This window comes from Podarcis erhardii (assembly GCF_964252035.2).
Source record: "Podarcis erhardii genome assembly, chromosome: 1".
In the NCBI taxonomy this organism is placed as follows: domain Eukaryota; kingdom Metazoa; phylum Chordata; class Lepidosauria; order Squamata; family Lacertidae; genus Podarcis; species Podarcis erhardii.
The window spans coordinates 18,367,713-18,391,621 of record NC_138497.1 but is presented as its reverse complement, the minus strand read 5'-3'; the positions used below and the strand labels follow the sequence as shown (position 1 = coordinate 18,391,621).

The 23,909-nt window shown below is 39.1% G+C and overlaps 1 protein-coding gene across 3 annotated transcripts in view; it reads right to left on the bottom strand.

The window, feature by feature from the left end:
• SETD3 (SET domain containing 3, actin N3(tau)-histidine methyltransferase) overlaps positions 1-23,909 on the bottom strand; it is a 48,227-nt gene that overhangs the window by 10,454 nt on the left and 13,864 nt on the right. For all 3 annotated transcript variants that reach the window (XM_081861688.1, XM_081861689.1, XM_081861687.1), the window contains exons 4-8: positions 23,169-23,317; positions 22,559-22,631; positions 21,247-21,503; positions 1,769-1,827; positions 324-438 (exon numbers count right to left, since the gene is read on the bottom strand). In XM_081861688.1, the coding sequence (XP_081717814.1) occupies positions 324-438; positions 1,769-1,827; positions 21,247-21,503; positions 22,559-22,631; positions 23,169-23,317 (653 nt within the window). The remainder of the gene's footprint in view (positions 1-323; positions 439-1,768; positions 1,828-21,246; positions 21,504-22,558; positions 22,632-23,168; positions 23,318-23,909) is intronic.

Sequence of the window (23,909 nt, the reverse complement as noted above, 5' to 3'; positions counted from 1 at the left end):
TATCTTGTCAACCTGAGACATATCCATTATCCCAGGGATAGCCACTGTGGATTAGTCAATGTGCTATTGGACACTCTCTCTCTCTCTCTCTCTCTCTCTCTCTCTCACACACACACACACACACACAACCCAACAAAATAAAAAAATTCCTTCCAGTAGCACCTTAAAGACCAACTAAGTTAGTTCTAGGTATGAGCTTTTGTGTGCATGCACTTAGTTGGTCTTTAAGGTGCTACTGGAAGGAATTTTTTTATTTTGTTTTGACTATGGCAGACCAACACGGCTACCCATCTGTAAACACAACCCAACAACACTGTTCTTACCAGCCCATTGGTGTGATTACACATGTCCCATAAAGGAATCAGTGCTAGGGTAACCCGGGAACCATCCTCAGCAGGAATCTGGTTTTGTCGTGTCATGACAGAGGAAACTGCCCATCTACAAGACAAAATACTCAGTTTAGTGAAAGCCATAGACAAAAAGTTCCAATTCAGATTATAATCCTTCCCAACTTTCTGCCAATAGCAGAAAAAAATTCTGCTCTTAGTACCAACCAGTCTGGTGAAAAGACATATTGTTAGAATTGAACAGGGCGCCTCTGAGCACATTAAGAGCCAAGGAATAACTGTTTAGTACAAGAACTGAAATGAGTTCACAGTTCTTTCCGAAGAACATCATTCTTTCTCCATTTCAGCAACCTAGGTATTTTTTTTTGTCATTTTGCTTGCTGTTGCTACTGCAAAACAATTGGGAATCAGAATCCCTTGCCAATCTACTGTCCTTTGTCCACTTATGCTGACCTTTAAAGCCATAAACAGCCTTGGCCCTTGAAGGAGCATCTCCACCCCCATTGTCCAGCCCAGACACTGAGGTCCACCTCTGAAGGCCTTCTGGCAGTAACTTCACTATGAGAAGTGAAGTTACAGGGAACTAGGCAGAGGGCCTTCTCAGTAGTGGTGCCACCCTGTGAAGCACCCTCCCATCAGATGTCTACGAGATAAATGACTATATGACTTCTAGAAGACATCTGAAGGCAGTCCTGTATAAGGAAGCTTTTAATGACTTATGGTTCATTGTATTTCAAATATTTTGTTGGAAGCCACCAAAAGTGGCTGGGGCAATCTAGTCGGATGGGAGGGGACTAATAATAACATTGTTGTTGTTGTTGTTGTTAATAATAGTAGTAGTAGTAGTAATAATAATAATAATAATAATAATAATAATAAATCACTTGCAGCATCTATCTTTTGAAAACCTAAAGGAATGTGGGACAGACTAAGCAAACAAACAAGTTGTATCCAGTTTTTCTTAATGTATTGGTTTGATGGACAGGTCAATAAGAAGTCAGAAAATTAAGATAATTTCTCTGGGAGTCAATTCAGACATAGCAAGACTTCTATGAATGTTATTCCTTTTCTTACAAAGCATGCTCCAGCATATATATCTATATATATAGGGTCTTACTTTTGTTTTAACAGATACCAGAGTATTAAACAGTAACTGTGGGCCAAGGCCAATTAAAAAAGCAATATAAAGCATTAAGAAAAGTAATACAACAGCATTTAGAAACAACCATTAACTAATGCTAACTGGTTAGCTCTAAAACTTTTGATGTTAAAATCTAGATGGCTAAATTAATTATATTCTCCGATCTGTAATATAACTACTATGGCTGGACCAGGGATTCATGATTAATAACTTGATTATTTTCTAGGGAAGCATTTGAAGGCATTTAACAACCCACTTTTATATAAAAAGGGAAACCAACCTGTAATCATCATAAGTGAAAGAATCCTTTAATGGCAGTTTGCTGGCATTAGGATGGGTCTGAGAAATAAGAGGATTCAGAGAAGAGTTGAAAAGGAAAAACAAAACAAAAAACAACAACCAGAAATCAGTCAGCAGAATTTCATTATTTAGCTGCCTAACAGATCCTAACAAGAGCCAAATGAAGCAGGAGGCGTCCAGCCGCGCTACAGAGGGATCATCATGCTATTATGCTCTCATACATCACTGTCAACTTAATTTGTTGTGCCCAGCAGCCGCTATAAATCTGTTTCTTCATATTTCAGACTGGAACCCACAACATCTCACACACACACATTTAAGGTGGACTCCCATCTCCACGCCACACATAAAAACTTGATTGAGAAAAAGCTTGTCCCAATTCTTTTCTTTTCTTAACCTGAAACGTTAATTCTATGTTCTCCTTAGTCACACTTTAGGGGTGAATGTATTTTAAGCATCTCTCTTCCTTTACATCCAAAAATGGTTCTTTTTCTTTTTTTTAATAATAATAATAATCAGACATTACACATGCCCTGCAAGTCATAATACATTTAAATGTTGAAGCAGTTATGGTCACATGCATAGGTTATATAATTATATTTTGGACATACCACATGTTACAGGCTGCACGCCTCTGCACCTTACAAGGCAGTAAGCCCTATTGGGATAAATGGAATTAAGCTCTGAGTAACCATGCTTTGAATTGGGAACGTAGGAAGCTGACTATTGGTCCCTATATGTCTATGGTGACTGGCAGGGACTCTCTAGGATTTGGGATGGAGTCTCTCTGGTCTTCTCTGATCTGGTGGAGGGGAAACCAAGGTGGGTAAAAAGGAAAGCTTCTTCCCATCTATGTGAAGGAAATGTGAACTTGTCATTCCTACTCCTTCTGCAGAATGCTGGGATCTCACTCTGGGGTTGGGAAAAGAATTCTGAGCAGGGAGGGGTTGTTTGTTTGTTTGTTTGTGTGCATTAACACCCCCCCCCAATAGCTCTGCATGAGACTCTTAATGTTAGGGTTGTGGGTTTGAGTCCCACGTGTTGGGTGAAAGACTCCTGCATTGCAGGGGGTTGGACTAGATGATCCTAAAGGTCCTTTCCAACTCCGCAAATCTAAATCTAAAATCTCTCCCTTTGGGAAGGAGCTCATAACATGCCCGGTGCCTGCCGCACAGCCGACCCCAGAAAGAGGAAGCTCAACGACGTTGGGGATGTCTCAGGAATTTTACTTTCTGAAATATGGCAAGCCTATCTTAATTATTATGAGGAAATAAGAATGATTTAAAAGAGGAATTAATTACACAGAACTAGCCTCTCGTTTCTGGCTGACTTCAAGAACTTCCAAGGCCACTTTGCCTTATGCACTTTAAAACACAGTAGCTAAAAAGAATCATAGCCTTTTGAACATGCTTAAAAAAAAACCCTTTCCCCTCTTAAGAGATTGAGAGCCATTAACAGTATCATTTTAATATTCCATTTCAATTACAGTTGAATAGGCAGGTTTCAGTAAGTGATCAAATGAATGGTTATTTCTAATGATACAAATGAGTTTTGCTTGGATGTATCTTTGCAACACTGTTAATGCAAGGAGCTCTATGTAGTGTGCTCCTTTTTTCTTTTTCTTTTACTCTTGATGCATTAGCATCACAAGTGCATGGTAATTTATCATCTCTCACAGTAATGTACTTGCTGGCACTGTGTGCAGGACAGTAGGGGATGAGGTAAAAGTGGCTCAAACCGTAAATCAATTAGAAAACAAAAGCTTGTGCTCAGTGCACAATTTTAGGCAAATTATATATTACAAAAGACTGCCAATTGGGTGTTATGTCCCAGGTGTCTGCTCTCTCCAACCCCTTAAATTAGCCCTATGGATGGACTAGCTCTGAAAACCACAGCGCTCTCAACTAATAAAAAATAAGTGATTTGGTTTACATGCAAAATTTCATTTCAGACTATTTTGGTTGGATATTCTCAGAATAATTTGTGTTAAGCTCAGTGTCACAATTTCGGATAGTCATTATCACTAGTCTCATTATAAATCAAAAAGCATATTGAAATCAAAACCAAGCACATAATTTTTCAGTTATCCCGTTTTTGCTGTTTGACAATGTGGGCATTGATACAGTGAAAATATATAATTCAAGGTTACACAAATGGTCCGATTTTGGTAAAAGTTACCTTGACAAGTAAAAAATGTTCACAGATAACTGGTTATTAATTTGCTTAGATATTTTGCATTGACATGGCGGGGAAAAACACATTAGAAAGCCAACATCATGTCTTGTTATGGGCAAACCCTTTTTGAAAATACCTATGGACATCATAAAACAACCTTAGACAAAAAGTGCTGTTACTGTACATTATTTTTGTGTAACAATTCAACTAAGAAAAGGGTTCTTCCAGCTAAGCGGTCATACCCTTTGGCTAAGATCGCTCTGAAGCAAAAATGGGATTGCTAGAATGGCTATGACTCCACCTACTGGTACCAAACATTTAATACAGAATACAGCCTTAGAACTCGTCTTAAAAACATGCAGAAGGGCAATTTTCTTCAAGATGGAATTTAACATCAATTAAATATAGATGATCAGATTACTTCACCACAGACTGCAAGAAGGTAACTTCTGCAGAGAATGAAAGCTCACACAGACCTTCTTGTTTTGAAATCTATGTTTATCCAGTAAAAAATGACGACAAAAACAAAAAAGATGTTGGCTTACAGAAAATTAAAAATTGACCTTGTTTTTGTTTTCATTATTATGATTTTTTAAAACAACAGCAGCTCTTTAAACAAGACAAATATACAACTGATTCCGATGTCACATTAAACCAGAATTCACCTAATAAACCCAGTCAGTGGAAGCTCTGTTTGCAACAATGGGACTTTCAACCACAAAACCAATTAGCTGAGGGGGTCAGGGGAACCCCAAGAACAATGCATGAGGCGAGGGGGGATTGTTCTGTCCAGCAAGCTGCCAGTACTGCAAAGCTGACTTCCACCCTAATGTTCAACTGTGGCTTAATGATTCCCTGCTTTGCTCTACTTATGCCCATGCCAAACCACAAGCTTGTTGTGTCCTTTGAACTAGGGCTCTACAAACAAACCACGAGCCATGGCCCAAGTTTGTTATCAAGTGATTGCTACATTGCAGGGGGTTGTATTAGATGACCCTTCCAACTCTACAATTCTGACTCCAATGCAACAAAGCAAGGCTTGTGGCTTTTTGCAGCCATGATTGAGGGAAGAGTGAAATGGGGAATTCTGAGTAGTGTTAAACATGAACTTTTGGTTTAATATGACATTCAAATATATAGTCGTACCTTGGAAGTCAAATGGAATATGTTCCGGAAGTCTGTTCGACTTCCAAAACGTTTGGAAACCAAGGAAGCTCCTACAGCCAATCGGAAGCTGCAGAAGCTGCGTCGGACGTTCGGGTTCCAAAGAACGTTTGCAAACCGGAACACTCACTTCTGGGTTTGTGGCATTTGGGAGCCAAAACGTTCGACTCGCAAGGCATTCAACTCCTGAGGTACGACTGTATCCATAAAGTCACTTAAAAGCCTTGTACTGAACAGACCAATTTAACCTCACGAAAAAAGGAGCAGACCACTGCCTCTGGAAAATCACCACTAAAAGGGCTCTGCTTCACATGCTAGCGGGTTCATGAACAGAGGAAGCCTAGAGTAGAGCCTCAATACATAGAAACTTGCCTATTACCACCTCAGGCTATGCAAATGGGCATTTCCTAAGGTATTCTGGTCAGGGACATAATCTTAACAGTACACTTTCATTAAAAACATGCAATCTACACATCCAGTGTAGATTGCATGTTTTTAATGAAGAGCCAGTGTGGCGTAGTGGTTAAGAGCAGTAGTCTCGTAATCTGGTGAACCAGGTTCGCTTCCCCTCTCCTCCACATGCAGCTGCTGGGTGACCTTGGGCTAGTCACACTTCTTTGAAGTCTCTCAGCCCCACTCACCTCACAGATTGTTTGTTGTGGGGGAGGAAGGGAAAGGAGAATGTTAGCCGCTTTGAGACTCCTTAAAGGGAGTGAAAGGCAGGATATCAAATCCAAACTCCTCCTCTTCTTCTTCTTCTTCTTCTTCATCCACTCTGTGTCAAGAGTAACCAACATGGTGCCCTTCAGATGATGTGGACTACAACTCCCATCATACCTCAATGCTGGTCATGACTGGGGCTGAAGTGAGTTGTAGTCCAAAATCTGGAGAGCATCATTTCTGTTGCCCCTGCCCTATGGGACTATATGGCCCATGTGTAAATGCTATGTTTGTCATCCCTTGGTTACTAACCTAATTCCAGCTCCTTCTCAGTATTTTCTCATTTCCTGCCCCAAACCATACAAATTCATCAAACGCTGCCCATAGAAGAAAGTTGCAACAGAATGCAAACTTGATTACGCATTTTGATGTGTATGCTTTGCCCATAAAGGTATTATTTCAAGGAGGAAAACATAGGACTTCTCAATCTGTGGATGCACATTTATAGTTCCAGTTTTATCCTGGTTGTGTTGCCGATACTAAAATAGCACTGAAAGTGGACACATTCCGTATCTAACACAATTGGTGTTTAATAATGTGTTATATGGCAAAAACTAAAAATGATCAGGGAAAATAAAAGTCAACAGCTTTATACAATGTTTTTAAAAGCCATCTGTACCTTTTAAGATACTTTTTTCAAAGGAAATTTCCTTATTTGTACAGCTCCAGAAATCAAGCTCTACTCTTAATGGAGCACAAGAAACAATACTGAATTATAATACAAAATGATTACTGTTTCACAGCAAAATATACGTGTTTAGAGAATTGTGTTATAAAGAAATTAATTGCTGAATTTCTGAGAATGCTTTCCAGAGTTTTAAAGTATGTTGGCGTATCTCTGCTGAAGTGACCAAGAGAAGAATACTCTGATTAAAAAATCGATTTAGCATGCAGCTTCTCTTTACAGTCCCTCGGTAAAAATGAAATCTCCCTAACAAACACTTAATAAAACCTGTCAATATATCTAGAAAGAAAAATGACACAAATGCATTAAGTATTAAATACCCTTGGAAAAAGTCACATATTCCATGAATTTTTGATGTACTATCTTGACATTAATGTAAAACCTTGATATTTATAATTGACAGATATTTAATAAAGTATAGAATATGGCTGCTGCAGAGCATGCAAATTTTTCAGGTTGATCAAAAAGAGATAGACACTTATTCAAATGAAGCAACCAGTTGATAAATGGCAAAAATCAGATCTTTTAAGTTCATGCTTCCTTAGCTTTAGAAACAGTATTACATTCACTTTATTTTAGTCAACTCTGAATATGTAGCAGACTTCTAAAAAAATGCAAATGGGAACATTAGGACAAATGCTTAATTGAAAAGCACACGCTGCCGTTTTATTGGACTAGTAATAAGACAATTTACATGGATATTTGTAAACAAGGAAAGGTTTGGAGATGGGAAATTTAATTCTAATAGATGGTGAATCAAGAGACCATGGCATGCAGTACAACCCTATGTATGTCTACTTCAATCGCTAGGATCATGGTCAGCTCCATTTGCTTAATAATTTATCCAGATTATAACTAACACTTTAACACATAGCTAGGCAATTCCATAACTGACATAGTGAAGAGTTCACAAGCCACCTTGGAAAATATATTATCACCTCTTCTCCTGTCAATGGGAGCCTTGCTCTTAATTATTCCAATTTTACAAATAGATTAGTGCAGAGAAAAACAAAAAGAGAAGGAAGGAGAGAACAAGAGCAACACTGAAATGTGCCTGTATTTAAATATCAGCTGCCACTTGCATTGCTGTTTAATGCATTGCATGAGCAATCAGAAAACTACCTTCAACTGTTTTCCTGCAGCGAGTAATGGCATTGCAGAATCTGGATTGAATTCATTCCTGTATTAATAGCGCACACATGCATCTGAGTTCACTGACCAGTTAATGTTTACTGTATGCTGTAGAATATGATGGCTGCCAGAAGAGGCCTTCAGAAGTCCATGTCTTCACATGAGCTTAATTTGCTGGTGAAAAGAATCCATACATTAATTCTCATCTTTCCAACAGCCACAAGGAATCCCTGAACGGCACCAAGATGAGGTTATTTTCTTTGTATCATCTCAACGTGGGTTATAGTTAAGACCTTTGTGGCAAAAAAGCAAGGGGACTTTAAGGTACTTAGAGGCTTAAGATTTTCACCTTGTTAAGTTGCATGTCTTTGAACACAGAGCTCAAGGCTTTTTTCCCCCTTTTGACCAAGCACAATGCTTTGCTGCCTCATTCTCAGTGGTCTCCCCTTTATCCTAATGAGATCTCTTTTCCTCAGCCCCGTCCTATTAATAGGCAGGAGGGGGAGGAGAGATCTCATTAACAATCAGACTGGATGCTACATGATGATTTCAGGCCAACGTGTAAAGTGTGCAGAAAAAAAACAAGCATGTGCCAGGCATGTGCATAAGGCTTGCTGCAGTAAAATCTATCAGCACTTTCTGGCTGCTATTGCTCTGTCAGCCACGAAAAACCTTTGAAGCAAACAGCTCTAAGAGAACCTCTTCTCTCTAAAGTTGCTGTAACTGCAAGTCCTGTTAATCAAATAAATAACAGAAAAAGCAGATCTGCAACATTTGATTAATAAGGTACACTGGTTGATGAAGTAATTGTTTTAATATGAGTACAATACAACAAGTGGCAAGAAGAGGTATCTTAGAAGAGGCATCATCACTCCTTTTATTAGAGGCATTCCCACTCTCCTTTCACGTGGAAGCAGAATGCCTCTTCTAAACTGATACAACACATATGTACATCCACTTTAAACTATTTTATTCCTATTCAGCTTTAGCCAATCAACTAAAACTCAGCTGATTAAATCAGCTGTTCCCCTGATTAGGTAATAGCCGTATCAAAGAGAAACTCACCTGGTTTGAGTGCTTTCAAATTAAGTATTGTGTACAAGAATAACTGAAATTATGTTTGCAAATAATGAGATATGACTGAATTCAAACACCTTATCATGAAAACTACAGAAGTTAATAAATAATATCAGCTGCTTAACAAATACATTAACAGAATATGAACAAATAAGAGATTACATGGAAAAAATGGGCCCCCATAATCGGTAAAAATATACTACTGGATATCTGGGAAAACATTTTGCAAATGGCATATAGATTCTCCATAAATACAGTAAAAAGGGTGGACTGTTTTAAGATCATGACTAGGTGGGTATATTACTCCAATTCAGATACAAAAGATCAATATGTCAGCAATAATACTTTTTTCTAAAATATGTAGATTGGTTTACACACCATCTATTAAAGAATGGATGTAGAATAAAATGCAGGAGGAAACCAAGGATTCTCAATTACAGTTAGAATCAGTAGCAAAATAATCAAGAGTAACAATATAATTTTTGCAAATATACAAAATAGTTCCAACATATAATCAAAACAATACTGATCAGAAGGCACCTTTCTATGCATTACTAGACCTAAATACTATTATCACTTTATTACTGACTACTAAACTGGGAAGCTAAATTTAGTACCTTACTTTCAAAACCCAGCTTGCAAATTTAAATTTAGAAGCAAAGCACTAACCACAGTTTGCTTATTCAAATATCGCAGCAAACTACTGTTAGCAAAACTCAGGAAGTGGAAAAAAGAACTTGTGTAAAATGAGGAAGAAGGGGCAAATGAACAAGCAAAGATTTTTCTGATCACCAAGCCATGGCTTGGCATTAAATTGGAACACAGCTTAAGTGATATGCCACTAGGTAAACTAAATCATTCCTGATACTTAGAAGCACGCCATATTGTAACTTTATGCACAATATAAATAGCAAAAAATGTTAGCTGAACCTTCAAAGAAACATTGATAATGAAAAATTTATTCAAACTTTTAGCCTCCCTAGTATTAGTAATCTGGGGACATACAGAGGAAAGAATTATGCCATCTTGAGTTTTGAACGACATTAAATTAATACCAAATTTCAAAATAGGGCATTTCACAACTTATTTTGAAATGAGGCCACATTGAATAAAAGTCTGCATAAATAATGCTCGACACACCCCAACACTGTTTAGCTATGGATGGGTTAGTCAAGTGCTTCTCTGCCCCAGAGAATCAGTGCTTGAGCAGCTGGAAGGCTACACAGCAATAGTTCCTTCCTGTGCCTTCTGACTGACTGCAACCATCTTTATGACTAAGTCTAAGAGAAGTATCATTGCATTTTAATGCCTACACCCCAACTGAAAAAAAGAGAGAGGGCATAGTCCTGGGAAGGTGTGAGGTTGATCACCTTAAGGATATTCCAAGCCTCTTTCCTAATTCTTATTTTTTTAAAAAAAATCAAGGCTGCCACCCTTTCAGGAAAAGGAACTGTAAGGGAAAATACATTATCCAATTTCTGGCCAGTGAGGGCAAAGTAGAAGAATAACTGACAATAAATTAGTACTACAATCAAACGGTGTATATATATATATATATATATATATATATATATGCTTTCGTAGATTTTCACGGGTACAGGAATGCAGGTTTTGGTGTCCTCGGGTGTCTTCCCGTGTAAAAGTTGGGGTGTCTAGGCGACGTTTCGACGAGGTCTCACTCGTCATCTTCAGGCTGGTGCTTTCGGCTCTGTTCCAGTAACAAGAAGCCGAAAGCACCAGCCTGAAGATGACGAGTGAGACCTCGTCGAAACGTCGCCTAGACACCCCAACTTTTACACGGGAAGACACCCGAGGACACCAAAACCTGCATATATATATATATATATATATGTGTGTGTGTGTGTGTGTGCGCGCGCGCGCGCGCGCGTGTGTAAATAAATAAATTTGAAGTATTGTTACAATTAATTATTATAAAAAATTAAATACCAACAAAAGTTGAGCTAAAACTGTGTCACTAGTCAATAAGAGCCTATAATTAAATGTGCATCAACCAACTTTCCAGTGTTCTACTAGCACATACTCTGCAAGTAACTCAATGTCTTTTGAGTAGATTTCTTCATTGTTCTTCTCTTCCAAGAGTAATTCTTGTCAGCTTGCATTATGCAGAAAGGCACACTCAAAAGATGTACCCTTAGGAAACCCACATAGCTTTCTAGGGCAAACTAGATCAATCATATGGAAGGACCAGCATCCATTAAACCAAAGGTATTGGGGGGTGGGGGGAGAGAGAGAGATGGGTATACACATTGTAATATCTCAAATTTATTTACTATACTCATGTCACCTTCCAGCTGGCCTATAAAACAATGAAAAAGATCGTGCCTTAGAATAAACACTAACCTAGGATAAACTCATTGAATACACTGGGACATTCTGAGTAAATATGCTTAGGATTGCAGTGTTATGAATTTTAAAGTCCCACTAATTACAATTAAATAGAATAAAGCACAGATTTAAATGTTTTCCATTTAATAATCTGGTGAATCAAAGTTACTAATGGTCTGATTCTATGCATATTTACTTGAAGCAAACAACAGTGGAACTTGCACTCATGTATAGCACATGATGGGTATATAGTACCACTTCCAGGGCTAGGGGACCATGTCGCTGAATACCAATTGCTGGGGGACTTCCCAAAGGAAGCTGTTGGTTGACTATTGTGTCAAACAGGATGCTGGGCTCTTATTTCTTACATAAATTGTGTTTTTTCTAAGTTTTAAAACTGTTCTCAGTGTTGTATTTTAAATTGTTTTAAGCCCTGGGACCTTAGGGTGAAGGATGGGTAATTAATAATAACAAAAAACTTTGAACTACCTTGGAAGGTGGTGGCCTGTCCTTCACTGGAGGTTTTTAAGCAGAGGTTGTATGGCCATCTGTCTGGGATTTGTTACTTGTGATTCCCACATTGCAGGGAGCTGGACTTTGTGACCCTTGGGGTCTCTGCAAATCTGATTCTATGAAGGCTTATAAACTGGCATTTAATATAGTATTCGGTATAATCATATAATCAGTAATTCAATACCTATAACCTTTACAATGTAACATTCATTTTAATGGCCAGACTGTTCAGTAATTTTTAGGCACTACCAGTCAGTATGCCAATCAGAGTCTTATTTAGCAGCTATTTGTTTGTTTGTTTGCATTTATAAACCACTTAATATTTTAAAAATCTCTAGGTAGTATTTTCACTGAAAGCTTAGTGAAAACACAAAAACTCTTCGTGTTCTAAACAAAAGCTATTTTCACCAGTCCGCTGAAATTACCGGATATAATGCTGGTTAGCAGAACCTTTTCTACATGGCAAGAGCAGTGTGTACAAGAGAGAGCAGTATGTTAGGACTTTCAAATGACTTAGGATTACTTTGGCTAGTGCAGCAATTATTGGACAGCACTCAGAGATGTGAACAGAGGGAAGCAATTATGCTTAAGTTTTATCACAGCAAACACAGAAAGAAGCATTTTATAAGTTTCACTTCAGAAACATTGCAGCCTCCTACACTGAGACGTATCACAAGACTCTAAGAGTGTATAAGATAATCCATTTTCTAATTTAGTTAAATTACTAATTTCCACCAAGATAAGTCCCTTAAATAGTTTAACAGTGCTTAGAATATATATCTCCTTTGAGTATTTCACTCTAGATACACCAGCTTTCTACTGTGCTTTGATTTTATTGAACATTCATAACTGCAGTTACATCAAGAAAAAAAAGTATTAAATCCTAACAATAAGGCCTATGTATCAGTGAAAAAGTATGGTTAACTGTTGAGGCATGGAGTCCCAAAGCACAGATAACATCCCTGGGGATGGAGGCAGTTGCTCTGTGGAAGTGCAACTTGATATGAGGAAAATAAGCGGTTGTACTATTATAGCTGCAGAATCAACTGCTCTTCTGAATTTGTGGACAGGAGAGGGGTTAGAAACCTCATCTTCTAAAGCAAGAGTCTCCATAGACCTCTGTGTTTTCTAGCCAACATAATATTTCTCCCAAGTGCGGCTTAAAAATGTGCAGAAACAATTTCATCTAATATTGGCATATATGGTTTTGAAGCACAGCGTTTTCAGACAAAGTGTTTGGGGAGACTATTTTAATGGGATCGTAAGCCATTCAGAGAAGCAGAAATAAATTAAAAGTAGTTATGTTGGCAAGCAGGGTCCAAAATACAGGAGATAACTGTTTCCCAAATGAGAAGTTTATGATTTTCAAAATGGGAAGTTCTCACTCAGCCTCCCAATTTTCCCACTGTTACAGAAAAGGGACTTAGTGAATTGGTTTCTATTTATCTTGAAAATATTAGTATCCAAATCCTGGGTGACAGTGTGGCAAAGGGACACACTCTGCTATGTGCTTCAGGCTGCCTAGCAGGGATCCTCACCTTGCAATATAGAATATGCTAGTTCTGTACTGCGGATGGCACATGCAGATCCCTCTACTGGAACGCTCGTTATTCAAAATCTCAGTTATCCAAACACAAAGAATTATAACCCAACCTTGCTACACAAATGGCTGATTCAAATATCAGAAGGTTGCCCACTTCCTTACTTGTTTGTGTTGTGTTGGTTGAAACCAGCTGTTTCAGGCAGAAAGCACGGAGGGAGGGAGAGGGATCAGACAAATCATGGATTAGAAATGTTCCCATAGGAAATAATGGAAATCATCAGCTCATTGTGCAAACACTCGCCTAACGAACAATTTCCTGGGAGCGCATTGTGTTCGGAAAGCAGGGCCTGTGTGTCTTCAGCCCTTGATAATAATTCCATTCTTCTCCTGTCTCTATCCAAACAGAGTTTCTGCCCTCACTTGGTTCTCTCAATATTCATCTAATTATTATTTCAAAATGTCTTATAATGGTTCCTTCTCACAAATTTTCCCTCATTTTGTTAGTCTCTTGCAGGGATCTGTATTGAGGCCCCAACTCATCACATTCTTTATGATCTCTCCTATCATTTTTATGTCGACAATTACAATTTTGTGTTTTCAAACTAAATCTTAAGAATTTGGTCTTGCCAAATCTTTTCTTTGCATTGTTCTCCCCCTCTTAACTAGTATTGCTATTCTTCTATAACACTTATAATCTAGGTATTGCTTTTGATTCCACTTTATCCTTTTCCTCCCATATCTGTGACCTTGCCAGATCTTTTTTCATGACCTCAATATTTCTAAGATTAATTCCTTTCTTCCATATAGCACTACTAAAACACTTTTCAATCTGTTATTATTTCTCATCTTGATTATGTTCTTCTCACTGGCCTTCCTTAATCTACATCTTGGTTCTCTTACGAATGCTGAGTCAAGTCCCATTTTCTGTTTTCATCACTTCCACAATGTCCCTGCTTTGGCTTTGTCAACTTCACTGGATTCCACTTAATTTCACACTTTAAAATTCAACTTTTAATCACTTGCCTCACTTTATATTTCATCTCTTCATTCTTTTGATACATGCCTCTTTTCTAAAACAACATTGTTATTGATCCTTATCTTTGGAATTACCTTGCTACTTCTTTGTCTATATTCAAACCAACTTCATCCTCACCCCGCTGGTCAACCCTCTTTCCCCCTTTAATTACTAATCTCTTCTGCAGGCATTATGAACTCTTTTTCCTCTATGCCTTTCTGCTAAATTGTGAAGTCCCTTTATGAGTGTTCCCCCCCCCCATTTGTAAATCACCTGATATAGGGACTATATAATGTGATACCTCTAGAGTGTAAGTTACACAATAATTAATTAATTAAATTACAACATTTCCTCTTCTGGATGCTTGCTTGATTTCATTCTTCATCTCTAGATCTTCCCAAACATTTTCATCGGGGAACGATAGTGTGCCCCCAGTACGTACTAAAATACTACTGGGACCAGAAATCATCACCCACAACGATTCTGTCCCTTTGGGGATTTCTAGCTTGCTGGAGTCAATGCCCTATTTAACTTCCAGAGCAATACCACCTCCAGTATGTCCTTCCTGTATAGTTTATATCCAGAGATTGCTGTGCCCCACTGATTCTCTAATACATGTTGCACCGCCACCAGCCCATAAGAAAGTATCTGAGCCAATATACCGTGCTACATATTTTTTCTACTGTAAAAAGGCCTCTCTGTAAAGAGAGCATCTCAGGGGGATCCTTTTGCTGACTTGGCAACTGCACTCAGGAGTGGGTACCTCTCCTCTGGCATGCAGATCGAGGAGGAAGCAGCTGTCTGGACTGCATTCTGGCCTTGCCACTGTAGCACTTTGCCTGTAGGGATGAATATAGGGAAATACACTCCTAGTCCTTAACTGTGCAAAAGCAATAGACAACAGGCAGATGTGTTAACTGTATGATGGTTTCACCTTTCCCCGTCCGTAGAACTTTTAGAAAAGTAGCTTTGAAACACTGGAAAGCTGTTGTGAAATGATCAATATGGAGAAATTAAAGAATAGTTAACGCCCCTGACAAATTTCCTAACCCTTTTATGGCTCTTTTCCCCCTGGAAGCAATTCAAATTATACTGAAGACTGAGGAATGTTAGTTTTCTAGGGATGTTATTTTGGCAGTAGAGACATAATACAGTTTTGAAAGCAATACTTACGTTGAAATGTTTTTTGTTACTAAGAAGGTGAATGAAAAGCTTTCATCATTCACTTTTTTCTCCCTCTCTCATTTCCCAATCTGGCAGAAAAGGGGGTTCAGCTGGGAAAGTACTGCTGCCTATGTTTTATGAGCTAAAGAGCACTGCTCTGCAATAATCTATGGACCAATTCCCCTTGACAGAAGGCTGCAGCCATGCCCCTTGGGAAGCTGGGGAAAAAGTTAAAACAGAAAACCACTGCATATTCATTTACAAAGGCAAACTAAATTATAGATCTTCAAGGAACAAGGAATCTCACTCTGAATGTAAAACTATATGGCTCCCTCTTGTGCTTATTACACCACATTTCAGTGCATAGAGAATCCAGCATTATGCAATAAACATAACAGATTCTGTTCACTCCGCTGTGCACATTCAGTGCCCATAACATGCTAATGGTAGTAACACACGCAAGTAAATGGACATATTAGAACAAACTGAAAACCCCTCCTGAAGTAACTTGAACATCTAAGCCCCAAACCCTTTCTTTTTCTTGAAGTGCAATCTTAAGAGATCCAGTCACCTACCTCCGTTCACATTTTAAGTATCAAATTGCATACATTTCAATGGTGTCAGTGGAGTCCTTTGCCTGGAGCAATGGGCTATTTCTGGCAGGCCAGCGTTGCACCTGTGTTTAGTTGTCAAACCAGACTAATATTCAGCTGGGAGCAACTGTAAAAGGAAGAAGTCTCTGCCATCTTCATGAACATCCAGACTACTTAGAGAAAGGTAGAGCTCAGCTGAAAACTGCCCTCTTCTAAACCTCCCCTCTGCTCTCATGAAGAAGCGATTACTGGCTACCAAATGAACATAACACATCTCAAAAGAATACCTCAAAATGCCACCACTTTACTTGTTAAAGAAACTAAGCAAAAAGCCACCGTGGTGCAGGAAAGAGTGCTGAACTTGGACTCAGGTCAGCCTTGAAACTCAACTATGCCACTGATTTCATACCTGTTTTCTGTGATGATTTTGTCCTATGCTTGATTCTGCATTTTTAGTTTTTCCTTTTTCAGTCATTATCACAGGGTCTTTGTGAGAACAGGAGGAGATAAGATACCATGTATTTATTTCCCAGCTGATGAAAAGGATGCATTTTTTAAAAGTAGTTCTAGGTGCCTCTCATACAACCCCTTGGCTTTCCAACGAGATATGGCACAATTCATTAGACAGCGACAACAATGCTTGAAATCTGTAAAGCACTTTCAGGTGTTTGAAATGCTTTATGTGCATATCTAATTACAATCCTTACAACGGCCCTGTAAGATAAATCAGTATTATTCCAAATCTACAAGTGGCTTGGGGTTTTTTTTGGGGGGGGGGCACGGGAGAGGTAGGAAAGAATGGCTTACCTAAGGATCAACTAGTGAGCTAATGACAGAGATCAGATTCAAATCACGGACTTCCTGATTAGTAGCTCTATCTCTTAGCTGCCACAAAATGTTCTTGTTCAGAGCTCCAGCCAGCTAGCCATGCTCTCTTCCAGCAGACCATCTCTACCCAAACCTGCTTTAATGTCTTTCCTTTCCAGCAAGCTCTGTCATCACTGGACTGTTTGCGTTTCGTTCTTTCACTCCCTTAGGCTATAAAAATATTGTTAGCATTTCAACAAATCTCAGCATTCTTCAGACTCTGCTGATTTCTCAGTGGCCACATCTCTCTCAGCACACACCACCTGAGTTCACTATTATAGGGACTGGTATATGACTGAATCTCATATGGGTAAGAGGTTAGTAGATTGGGGTTGTTTTTTTAAATGATGCAACAGCAGCTAGGCCATAAGAGCATGAGCATAATAAGAGTTGAAGCACATGACTTTAGGTGCAATATGCATTTTAACAGGTCCCTCTTAAAGAACATACAGACGCCCCATTATTCCTCCCAAGTACATCTCTCACTTGGAAATTCTGGCAAGATGATGATCACACCTTTGTCCTCTTGAATGGCAGTAGTACATGTAAATTATAAACTAGCTATCATGCCATTTAGCGGTAAACTTAACTAACTTTGCACTAGGGTAACATATGGCAGGCATGAAGATTGGCTAGCTTATCAGTTAAAGCAGTGTTAGATGCCTAGCGTTGCCAGTTTTAAAAAATAATAATGCTGGAGCTTATCTGTGACATTTGCATCTCATTAATATAGTACCTTCTGTTCCCAATAGAAGAAATCTAAATCTAACCCTTCATACAATGTCCATAGGGACGCGGGTGGCGCTGTAGTCTAAACCACTGAGCCTCTTGGGCCTGCCGATCAGAAGGTTGGCGGTTCGAATCCCCGCGACAGGGTCAGGTCCCGTTGCTCTGTCCCAGCTCCTACCAACCTAGCAGTTTGAAAGCATGCCAGTGCAAGTAGATAAATAGGTACTGCTGTGGCGGGAAGGTAAAAGGCATTTCTGTGCGCTCTGATTTCCGTCACGGTGTTCCGTTGCGCCAAAAGCAGTTTAGTCATGCTGGCCACATGACCCGGAAAGCTGTCTGTGGACAAACACTGCCTCCCTTGGCCTGGAAGTGAGATGAGTGCCGCAACCCCATAGTCGCCTTTGACTGGACTTAACTGTCCAGGATTCCTTTACCTTTTTAACCTTTTAAGAATTGTCCAGACATGGTTTGAACTCCCCAAATTATAAATACCACCTAATGGTACTATTACAACTTTAGAGCAACCTAGACTCCTGAAGCAAAGAAACAAGGCAGTTTTTGTATAAACATAGCTCTTGAAATGAAATAACGGATTTACTCAGTACTATGGAAACCTAGTGTTGATATTTTTCATATCCTCTGTAAAAAACAAAACAAAACCACTCACATAGCTTTAAAGGCAAACTGGGACTATTTTGTCTAGCCTACCTTTCGAAGTGGCTTTTATGACAACATTAAGTACAAAACTTTAATTTTAAAATATTAAAAAAACATTCTAAATAATTGTAAATAGATATTACAATTCAATAAAGACAGGCAGGAAGTAGATTATGTTTCAGCAGAGATTTTGTTCCATTAAACATTGATGGCTGAAACACGCTGCTGCATGGTACACCCATCTGTATATTGGAAACATTTCTGTGCAATAAAGGATTGATGAAGGCTGAATAACTACCTAAGAAATCTTTGCCTGATTTTTAAGGAGCCACAAAATGATGTCTGAGAAGATGTTCTGCCAGTACACTTTACCTGAATAACACTTTTTCCATAGTGTTAACAATATAATGCCTTGATTACTCACAGGCAGCTACATTACATCTGTGGCTATGAAATGCTATGTGTGACAAGGGTAAGACATAGGTCTAAGAAAGAAACACTCATAAGGAAAATGTATACAGATTGAGAACAGGCGATGCTGTGTTACAAGAAACAAATGCCATTTTTAGAACTGAAAATGTTCTCTCCTCCCCCACAAACCTGCCTCCTCAAAAGAGTCCACTAGCTTGTCAGCTCTACAGAGCTGTCAAGGAAGAAGGAGCTATGGATCAATAGTACTACTGTGCAGAGGCACTCAGCCCCAGATGAGCTCCTGATGCAATGGTTTCACAGCAGTAGCTGTGATACTTTTGCCCAGGGAGCTGGCAGGTAGGCCACTACAAAGCTGCTTTTCTATCTAGATTACCTACCCAGTAGTTCCCAAACTTCCCACTCTACAGGCTACTTAAAAACTGTTGATTTAAAAACTCAATGATTTTTCTGCCTGTTGTAGCAACTGTAATGTCCTATACTAGATGAATGATTTTTAACTGTATTTTTATTGCTTCCTTTATTTCTTATTTTTTTAAATTAAAATTTGCAAATTAAAATGCAATACAATAAAATAAAATAGAAATAAAGAAGCAATAAAAATACAAGATGAATATTTAATGCGGGTATACTGCAGACCACTCAAATGCAATTCATGGACCACAGTTTCAGAATCAATGATCTACACATCAGTGTGAATACTGGAGTGTAGATTCTGAAATAGGATTAGGACTATAGGAACTATGTACAGTTACAGATAGGTAGCCGTGTTGGTCTGCCATAGTCAAAACAAAACAAATTCCTTCCAGTAGCACCTTAAAGACCAACTAAGTCAGTTCTTGGTATGAGCTTTCGTGTGCATGCACACTTCTTCAGATACACATTCTTCAGATGTGTATCTGAAGAAGTGTGCATGCACACGAAAGCTCATACCAAGAACTGACTTAGTTGGTCTTTAAGGTGCTACTGGAAGGAATTTGTTTTGTTTTGACTATAGGAACTATGGTCAGGAATGAAAGTCAACACGTGAACACACAGGAGAGAACTTTACCTGCAGCCAAAGGGTTGCTTACTCTATGATGTAGCTGTTTTCATGCCTCTAAAACTAAGTGATTGTCTGCCTCTTCTACAGAGCAAAAAAGCAACTACAGTAAAAAAGAGAGAAAGTGAGCAAAGCTCTGAGACTGAGCCTATAGTTCTTTCCTGCTCATTCATGTACCCTCTTTGAACCCCAACCACTTCAAAGAGTTAAGAAGCAACAACACTACTTAGTACTTTGAAGATATTATCTGGTACAGTTTGTATAAAAATGGGACTCCACAGTTCATTACGAATTTGGTTACCTTGAAAAAAAGATACAGAAGAGAGCTACAGGGGTGATAAAAATCTAGATAGCGAGATACTGGTTGTGTTTAGACTGCATGAAGTAAAATTATATGGTGTCTGGGTTTTGTTGCCTTTTTATCATGGTTTTAAAAGGCCATAGTTTACTCCAGCAGAAAATTTACTCAATCTTGTAGTGTCTAAACGGCTAACTCAGTTTACTAACTAAGATGACAGGGCAGGAGATACACAAGTGAAGTATTTTACTACTGAAGTAAAGCACTTTTAAGATCATAAGCATGTGCATACTCTTCATAAAAGAACAGTAAAATAAGGAGGGGAACACTGAAAGCTGCCTTACACAGAGCCAGATCACTATTCCATAGAGCTCAATATTGTCTATAGTGATTGCTAGTGGCTCTTCAGAATTCACACAGGAGTCCTGCCCAGATCCAGCTGGAGATGCCCAGGATTGAACTTGGGATCTTTTGCATGTGAATTCATGTGGTCTACCACTGAGCTACAGTACTTCCTTAAGAGGAAAGATATATGTTACCCAAAGGAATTAGGTATATATTCGGGGGGCGGGGAGCAGGGAGAAGGCCACAAACGAAGAGTCATACATGAGAATGAATGAGCTCTGCAAACAACTAAATTATTGCCATTACATTCTATATCATCTGAAGTACATCAGCAACCTTACAGGCTAAAGATTTTTCACTAAAAATGAACACAAAATTTCATAAGTGTATGCCAGATGATCACAATCATTTTCGGATCATTTTGCATATGTGAACGAAAGAAAATGAAGCCCTTCCCATTCAGTACAAAGTATCTTCTGCTGGAAACAGATATAGCACATTTTGAGTGATTCTCAAAATTCCATCACAACAACCCAGGATAGGTTTATGCAGACATCTAAAGGCTAGACACACCAGGGGCAAAAAGTAGTATTAATCAGGTCTCCACTATAGAGAAAATAAAATGGTGCACTTGGGACACTGCTGACTGATGGCGGCAAAATCTACCCTCTTCCAATAACACTAGATAGCTATCCCAAAATGTATGTCGCATGTGTGCACTCAGAGCAAGACGATGTACTGCACTTCTATCAGAAGTCCTTCCATATATAACCACTACCTCCACACACAACAACTATCATAGCAACAGCATTCTGCTAGTACAAGCAATGGTAAAAAAAGTAATCAGGTTAGCATTGGTACTGTGGTACTTAGAACTTTAGGCCACTTAACAAGCCTTTTATAAATGTCAGAGTTCTACTTTGCTATGGTCCTCATATAATGAAGTGTCTGTTCCAGGCTCTTACCTGAATAACTTTGTAGAAATAGGCATACTGTCGAGCAGTATTTTTATATTGGCTGAAAACGTCATGTATGGCCTGAGTTGACTGAAGATATTGAACCTCATCTTCTTCAAAGTAAAGAGGAGTATTGTATTCACTTGGGAGAGTTTGGATGTAAGGCAGCCAGAAAGAACTAGGATTGCAGCGTTCACAAAGAAGGTGGAATGCTAGCGTGATGTTGCCCATGGCTTGGAGAATTCGGTCTTGAGAATACAAGGATCCTTAAAAAGGAAAAGAACCCATAAAGAAATTTTAGTCCCCCTAACAGGATTCCTAAGTGCATATTAAGTGATTTTTGTAAGAAAGAAAACTTTAACAAAATAAGTATGTCTTGCAATAACATGAATTTTGTTTACTTCCTATGATACTTTCTGTAACTTTCCTGTAACCTTTAAACTGATCTAAAAATGGTAATTTCAATAAATTAGTTGGCATCCATCTGTCTCAAGAGACAACAGAGCGCGCTTCCAGAGGTGAAACCAAACCGCTGTGTTAGCAGCACTGAAGTGACCTCCCTGGAGCACAAGCCTGGGCAGTGTGTATGAAGGTCCTGGGCTGCTCAGATAACAAGACACCCCTCTTGGCCTTGCTGAGAAAAGAAAGCAGAGCAATACATTTGGCACCAGCTTGGCAGCAGGAGTTTGTCAGAAGGAGGCGTACAAGGTGCCATCCAACCATCTTAGGGACTCCACTCCATATTTGTTGAGGGTTTACTCCTTAGCTCTCTCCTCTCCTGAAGATATCCCACAAGGCAGCAGAGGTTTAGGACCAGAGTTTTCTTTCTGCTAGATGGGCTACCTTCCTAGGTTGACGAGACCCATTTGCCCCTCACGTGTAGGAACCATCTTCTTGACTGTTGGACTCTTCACTCAATCTGCCAGAGCCTGTCTTTGCATGCAAGGGAATACCTAAACTCACTGAGGGTTTGAGACCCTTTGGCTACCAGTACATGGTTTAGCCAGCCACTCAAAGCTGTTCCCGGGCTGTGGCCGCTGCTGCATGCCAACAGCTTCTAGAAGCCACAGTTGAGAGCATGGTAGGGACCAAAGGTAGACAAACTACCCCAGAAGAAGTATGAAGTGTCCCCCACCAGAGGTACTACCCCTCCCCATACACCCCAGTTCAATAAATAATAATAAATATGATACCTTGTTCAAGCATTGTAATAAGCCCACTAGACAATTCTAACTGTCAATTTTCATCTTTATGCTAGTGGAGAACTTTCCATCAACACACCCTTTGCACATCTGCAAACGCATTCAAAATCTTCTCTTACCCAAAACTGAATTTTTCGCTGATTCAACAGTCATCAACAATTTTCTGGGAACCCAGAGAAAAAGCTCTTCTGCCTAGAAAAACACAGGGAAAGTTCACAATATCATACAGATCTGATAAACATACAGGATGGCAACAAATTGTGGTAATCTGCCTGCAAAACAGCCATTCTGCTAGTGGAAGCACAGTGGCACAGTGTACAACCTAAGTCCAAGTCTTGCACCTGTGAAAGATGCTGGGCAACACCTGGTGCAACCACTATTATTATACTCTGTGACCATTAAGCCTCTGCACCATATGTGCTTGTGCAATGGTTGCATCACTAATTAGCGGAGGATGGGGAGACAGGCCATTTATACCTAACATTTTCTTTCACAAGGGACATATTAGCACACTGAGATATTGTAACATCACTGTCTTCTGGAAGATGGAGGATCCTGCTATTCCACATGAGGATCTCTGCATTAGGACCATGATTTGGACAAGCTCAACACCTGTACTAAATTTCAAAAGATCTAGTCTTCTGCCAATTTAGTATTTCAAACACTGGGGACTGGTTGAGTGATCTTTAAATGCCCCCAATGTACCTTCCAATGCCATCCTATACTCACTTTTATCTCTCTCGTAGCTTTCAAACCAAAACCCTCTTCACCAAAGTTAGCCACTTCAAAGCCCTCTGTAGATGCACCATTCTCTCTGGCCCAGTTAATTAGTTCAGTGAAATAATCTTCTCTTTTCCCATCAAATACGACAGACAAACCTATGTACATATTTAGCAGCAGAGAAAAACACAATGAGTCACCAGTACTAATTAACACAGTTATTAAAAACGTTTAGGAAGCATTCATAGCAGCTTTTAAAATACAGTTGTACCTTGGAAGTTGAACGGAATCCATTCTGGAAGTCTGTTCAACTTAAAATGTTCGCAAACCAAAGCACAGCTTCTGATTGGCTGCAAGAAGCTCCTGCAGCCAATCAGAAGCCGCAGAAGCCTCGTTGTCTTCCAAAAATAGTTCGCAAACCGGAATAGTCACTTCTGGGTTTGCGACGTTCGGGAGCCAAAACGTTCGGGAACTAAGCTGTTCAACTTCCAAGGTACGGCTGTACAATCAATTCAATTCAATTTGGTCAACCAAGGCTTTAATTCTCAGAGTGAAAGACAACATGTCAATAAAAAGTGAGCGTAAGCAACTCCCAAATTCCCCAGCGAAAACACCACATATTCTGCCAGTCAAGTCACATGCTTATGAAAAGCCATTTGGCACAATTCCTTTGTTTTTCTTGACCACAGATTACATTATCTTAATTTGCCTTATATTTAGGGAGGATTCACTTTAATGAAGTTCTCCTTG